Source organism: Brassica oleracea, chromosome C2 (assembly GCF_000695525.1).
Source record: "Brassica oleracea var. oleracea cultivar TO1000 chromosome C2, BOL, whole genome shotgun sequence".
Classification (NCBI taxonomy): domain Eukaryota; kingdom Viridiplantae; phylum Streptophyta; class Magnoliopsida; order Brassicales; family Brassicaceae; genus Brassica; species Brassica oleracea.
In genome coordinates, this window is record NC_027749.1 from 48,768,577 (window position 1) to 48,775,652 (window position 7,076).

Below are 7,076 nucleotides of genomic sequence, written 5' to 3' on the forward strand. Positions count from 1 at the left end.
TGACGTACCTGGATATCGGTGACTGAAGCCATCCCAAACGTTAACACCACGACCTCTCCCTCCTTCGATCTGAAATGAAAAGAAACAACCATGCGAAGTTTCATTTTAGTGTTTTAAATTTTATTTCAAAATTATCATGTGACAACATTTGCTACATGCCTGGTAAGCAGAAGATGCAACACCGAAGATGAAATCTTTTCCGAAGTTCTTACTACTTAAAATATCAGTGTTACTACAAGTGAATGGGTTGTTCTCTTCGCAAGTAATTTCTTCATCAGCTTTGCAACTCGCAGCAGCTAATAGAAAAACTAAAGCGAGTCCATGAAGAAGCTTCATGTTTAATCTGTTGATGTATGTGTTGTGTTGTGTTGTGTGGAACCTTGTGCCCATCTAGGGTTTATATAGCCTTTCCAAAAGAAGAGTGACTTCTCTATTTTCTTGTCTTAGTATCTTGATATTTTGGGGAGGTGTAGGTGGGATCATGAGTCCCGTGGGTTCACTTAATTACTTTAGCTCAGTATTCACCAATTTTTGTAATATTTGTGATTGTTATGTTCCCACTTTTTAGTCTTTCATTATCTATGCAAATATTATTTTTTTGTTAGATAGCACATATATATTAGTGTTCCTTAACCGGAACACGAATTGACACATCTTCAAATTGATCCGTCAACGGTCATGCAATGATGCAATGCAGCATATAAGATTTGCGCAAAACTAGAACGACACGCAACGTCAAGATTCGTTACTGGAAACGTATATCGAAATATTATCAAGTGTTGAATCTAGAGTAACACTGGTGCAAAGCCACACTTATCACGAGCCTTACCGCTCACAAGATTACATCATATCTTATTGGTTTTGATCGGTCTATTTATGCTTTATCACATGAAACCGGTGCCTCCGAAAGACTAAAGAACGAAAACCAACCCATGTTTTGCCTTTTTGGTATCGTTTTAAATGTTTGGAAGGGTTGGAACGGATACGGATCCGTGACTTCCAGATAGATAAGATTGACCTATTGTTTGTTCCATAGTTTTTTACTCTATAAAGTTAGAATACATACGTTTTGTTATAAATAGCCATATTACATATATTTAGTTTCTATAGATAACATCATTACTGTGTTTACGTGCCATCAAGTTTTTGAAATAAATTATTTACGTAGCACATATATACGTTAACTTGTATTTAATATTGCTTCAGGTAAATTCTCCGTGCTCTTGCATGAATATAACTATTTATGAACAAAATACAGTATTATAATAAGTAATTAATATTTTACTTTTAATTTTAAAGTTAGTTATTCCAGTCTGACATTTTATAAGTTTTAAATTATATACCCTATGCTCAAATAAAATTATACATCCTTGTTATATATATAAATTTGTATAACGTACTACAACAATTGAAATTGTCGCATAACCGTCCGAGTCTAACACAAAGGTGTAAGAAAACGAATAAGAAATATTGATTGACTCTGTTACGGATATATATATCCCGCATCTGGAAAACACCGGAGTTCTAAGGGATATTAACTAATATATAAAAGATTAGGGCCAATACACTAAACACCAATTGGTTTTAGGGAGAATTTCTAAAACCAACCTAAATATTCATGTCAAACCTAAAAATGTATTTCACTTTTAGTCAAATGCAAAATCAACCTAAAGAGGTGGTAAAAATATTATGTAACCCTTATGACTAAACAAAAAAAACATAAATGAATTTTACAATTTTGTACTTAGTAAGTCTACACGTAACATAAAGAAGTTTACATATATGTAGACCTCCTAAGTCTACTGTGTAGGTTTATTCTGTAGTCGACATCGTAATTTGATCTAATAATTTAATTTTAAAATGTATAAAAATAATTGTTGTGATATTTTTAATTAACCATCAATATAATGATAATATGAAGTAAATAAATTAAAATTTTATGTAATTGAACAATTTTAAAGAATATGCTTTAATTTGGTAACCATGTGATAGACAATATGGTTTAGAAACAAAAGGTTATAACATGTTATGTATTCTAGCGGTAGATTTCTTAGGGTTAGATTTAGATTTAGATTTTTTTTGTTTTATTGACTTAAATTTGTATATTAATTTTTAGTAGTTTATATTTTATATAATTTGATATTTGATACAGTAATTAAGACTTTTTATTATAAAGCAAAACATTTAGGGTTTGAGATTTTAGGTTAGGATTTCGTAGACCTACAATAAAGTCAATTTAGCTGGAAATGTCTTTTTCAGTTTACATTTTTCAATTTTGTTTACAAAAAATCATTATATTTAAACTAAGTTGAGTTCCTTAAGAATAAAAATGTGAAATCATGTACTATAACTATTAAAAAATAAATAAATAAATTTAATAAATCATATATTAATATTATTAAAAAAATAAAGAATAAACAACAATAATGAAATTATTATAGTAGACTTTCAAAAAGGTCTACTATGTTGCAATAAAATATACTCCAAAATTTTAATTTTAGTAGATTTTTTTTGAAGTCAACAGTGTCGTAAATTTTAAACCTAGTTACATTTTTGTCTCCCTATATAAATGAAATTTATACAATATCACTCCAAAATGGCTTAACAAGTTTTTAAAACTCTTTTACTTCTCTCTAAAACTCTCTCCTTTCTCTCTAAAATTATCTTCATTCTCTCTAAAACTCTCTCATTTATCTTCTTTCTCTCTAAAATTCTTTCAAGTTTTTCTCACAATATTATCATGTCATTTTAGGTATTATGATTCATGCTTGTCCTTTAAAAATGTAAGTTTTAGATCTATAGATTTTAAATGTGTATATTTATGTTATTTCTTTCTCATAATATTATCTTTTTTTGTAGGTATTATCACTCATGGATTTCATCTTCTCCTCTAAAAATATAAGTTTTAGATTAATAGATTTTAAATGTGTATTTATATGTTTATATTCAAATAAATTTATAGATCAAGTTCTATGCATTAATTTGCTACTATTTTATTTTATACTATATTTTGTAAAGTATTTTCAGATTTAAAATTATTTTTACATTTCAAAATGTATAGATTTTTTTAGATCTGAAAATTATCAGACAGTGTAGACTTACTTCTAGAGAAGTCTGCTTATAAACTAAAGCTAGTAGACTTCATATGAAGTTTACTAAACCAAAAATTTTAAGCTGGCTTTATTGGAAGTATACAAAAATATGACTTTAATTTTTTCTATGATTTTTAATAATTTTATTTTATTTTGCAGGTATTTTCTTTCAGGTTGTTCTCTTCTCCTCCCAAAAAAGTAAGGTTTAGATCTATAGATTTTAAATATGTGTTATAGTATTCATATTTAAATAAAGATACATATTCAAATTCTATGTCTTTAATTTATTACTATTTTGTCTATTAAATTATATTTTTTAAATTTTTTTAGATTTAAAATTATTTCATATTTTCAATGTATATAAATTTTAGATCAATTTTTTTCTGATAGAGTAGACTTCAAAAGAAGTCGACTTAAAAGTCAGGACTGGTAAACATCACTTGAAGTCTACTAGCCTTGACTTTTAAGCATATTTCATTAGAAGTTTACTCAAATATGATTTTAATTTTTCTTATTTTTCATTATTTTATCTTATTTTGTAGGTATTTTCTTCCAAATTTTTCAAATCATCTTCACAAAAATGTAAGTTTTACATATATTCATTATAGGATATTTTTGTGCTTATATTGAACTAAATTTATGGATTCATATTTTATGTTTTTGCTTTGTTACAAGGTTGACAAAAAAAAACTATTTTGAAATCTTTTCCAGAACAAAGTATTTTCAAATTTTCTAAATGTACACTTTTAGATATAAAAAATTTCCGTTAGTGTAGACATCAACTAAAGTCTACCAGTAACTTTACGTAGACTTAATTAAAAGACTAATAAATATGATTTAATATTTTATGTTATGTTTTTCTCATAATTTTATCTTCCAAGACTTTATTTAAAGCATCAAAATTATGAAAAATCAAATACACTCAAGAATATTTTTTAATATATTGCTTTGTAATAATTTTTCATAATAAAATATTAATTTGTAAATAATTGTTTAATGCATAATCTATAAACATTGTATTCATTTTTAGTTGTGTTTCACTTGTATGATATTAATATTTTTTTGTTAGATATCAATTTTTTCACAAGATCTAATCAACCAAACAAGTAAAATCACCATAAGCTAAAACAAGAACTAACACACATGTGAGAATAAGAAAATCTATACAAAATTCCCAAGAAGTTTCAAAAGTAAAACTAATCACAAATTTTTGCAATAATTTTCAAGTGTATAATTATAAATTATAACATACATGTGAGAAGAAGAAAATCTATACAAAATTTTCAAGAAGTTTCAAGAGTAAAACTAATCACAAATTTTTGCAATAAGTTTCAAGTGTATAATTATAAATTTTAACACATTAACTTTTGAAATTCATCCAAGACCATTAAAAGTTTACTAACATACACTGTAAAATAATTAAATCGTGAAACAAATATGATGAATAATACACAAATGTACTTTTAATAGAATTTACGATGTAGACTTCAACTGCAGTTTACATTTCTATATTTACAAAGACGTCTACACTTATTATCTAACATATAGTAAAACCAAAAATTTCTAGTGTATCAAGCCAGCGCCAAGTACTAGCCTTTTCGTGACATGCATAAGAGAAGTATTAGTCTATTCGGAGTCATTTGTTGTAAAATGACGTCTGGTAAGGAATATGTTAGCATCATCTTCTCTATTTTCTTGTTCAGATTATAATCTTCTTGTGCCATTTCAAGAAGTTCACCATGTGTACAGCCATAATGCACAAGGAACATTCTTCATCCTTTCCGATTATTGACCACAAACTCCCACAAAGAGTCTTTCACCACCCATTCTCCGAGCTATTTCCGGGAAAATATAGTTTTCATAATTAGCAGAGAAATATTTCATGTTTCATAAAACTATAAAGGTAGACTTAAAATACGTCTACAATTATTAGCTAACAACATAGTCAAATCAAAAGTATTATACTTTCATAATTATAACAGATTTTCTTTTCAAAACCACTCAAACCCATTATGATTAACTAATACACACTGTCAAACAAAAAAAATCTTGAAAAAACTTAATGAATAATACACAAATTTACTTTTAATATATTTTTCTATGTAGACTCTATATTCAATCTACGAAGATATAGACGTTCTTTTCTTTTTTTCTTTTTTTTTGACAGCAAACATTTACAGACTCATGTTGACTCTGTAAACCAAATCGGTAACTTCGCATCCATGTGAACGAAAAAAGACGGTTGTTTCCTAGCACTGCGTGCTAAGCTATCCGCCCGTAGGTTTTCCGTCCGGGGTACATGAACGATGTCTGAGTTGAGGAAACATCCTTTGCTTGATGTCTTCCAGATAGCTTTCAAATGCTGGTCATTCTTCTGGTTCCGAAACCATCTTCACCAATTGAGAACAATTTGTTGCAAACGTTACCTGAAACTGTCTTAAATTCTTCATACATTCAATTTCCCAAATTAATGCCTCTACCTCCGAATGAAGGGGTGAGAGACATGCCCTTACATTCCTTGCCCCTAATAAACCATCAAAACCCGGTAAGGTGTTATACATGCCTTGCCCTGAAAATAAATCCTTATCTTTCCATGATCCATCTATGAAGCACCATCGTCCTGGCGTCGCTAATGTGGGACTGGTCTGTACCTGATGCCCCCTCGTTGGGTCATTTACTACTTGTGCCTCAGCCCCAAGTGATGACTCCAATTCTGCTATTTTAAGTGTTTTCGTCGGATCAATATCCAGATTGTTAAAAAAAAATTTATTCTGGCCTTTCCATATATACCATAATATCCATGCAAATTGGTGGTCATCCATCTTTAGATTGACTCTCCAAAAAAGATGATCCATATTAGCGAAAAAAGAACTGATAGGAAAAATATTGGGATGCGATGGTATCTTAGATAATGCTCACACTTGACGTGCTGGAGGACATTCAAAAAACACATGGTTTATTGATTCCTCTGGATCTCCGCATCGAGCACAACATATATCCCCTTGTATCCCTCTTGCTTTTAGATTTTTCATTACCGCTATACATCCTGAAAGGAGTTACCATAAGAAATGTTTTATCTTCGGGGGCACCGCACTTTCCAGCAGAAAGCTTTTAGTGTATCCACTGTGGGACCATAAAACTCTGGTGGTTTTTCCTTGTCAGGATAGACCTGTTCCACTTGATAACCTGATTGGACCGATTATTTCCCATTGTTAATAAAATGCCATCCATTCATATCCTCCATTTGATTTCTACTTAATGGAATACTTTCAATAATTTTTACATCATGAGGATCCACCAAAGCTCTGATTGCCTGTAAATTCCATGTTCGGGATTCTGGATTAATGAGGGAATCCACTGTGAGGTCCGGGTAACTGTTCTGAAGGTTTTTGTTTGCTGGTCTCGGGCGAGTGGCTTGGATCCAAGGATCATTCCATACTGAAATAGATGAACATGTTCCCACCCTTTTAATTAGTCCTTTACAAACCAAAGATCTAGCAGAAATAATACTCCTCCAGCCATATGACGGGGAGTATGAGCGGATAGGTTCCAGGGGTGAAGCATTCCTGTAGTACCGTTCTTTGAAGACTCTTGAAAAAATAGTATTTGGCTTCTCAATCAGCCTCCATAATTGTTTTCCAAGCATCGCTGATGTGTCTAGGTTTTTGGTACTTGTTTATATATTTTTTATTATATTTTTCTCGATTATTTGTAGTTTTTCGTTCGTGTTTCAGGTATATAGGTGATTGAGCGCGTTAGGAACCATTGGCATGTGTATACTGGAATTCCAAGGGATTTTCTTATCCATCTGAAGGGGTTAGGGCGCAGAACAAACAACGGATCAAACCGAGACGCGAAGAAAAGGAAGAAAAAAAGAACCCATCGATCGATGGGTTTTTCAATAAAAACCCATCGATCGATGGGAGATCATGCGCCGGAAGTTTTCTTTTAAATGCATCGATCGATGCGTTAGAGCCCATAAAC

The 7,076-nt window shown here is 30.3% G+C and overlaps 1 protein-coding gene across 1 annotated transcript in view; it reads right to left on the reverse strand.

Annotated features, from left to right (window-relative positions):
- LOC106326798 (myrosinase) overlaps positions 1-371 on the reverse strand; it is a gene marked incomplete in the record, with an annotated part of 2,896 nt that extends 2,525 nt beyond the window's left edge. Inside the window, 2 exon segments of the mRNA XM_013764720.1 lie at positions 14-69; positions 160-371. Coding sequence (XP_013620174.1) covers positions 14-69; positions 160-336 — 233 coding nt within the window.
- Positions 372-7,076: the final 6,705 nt, after the last annotated feature.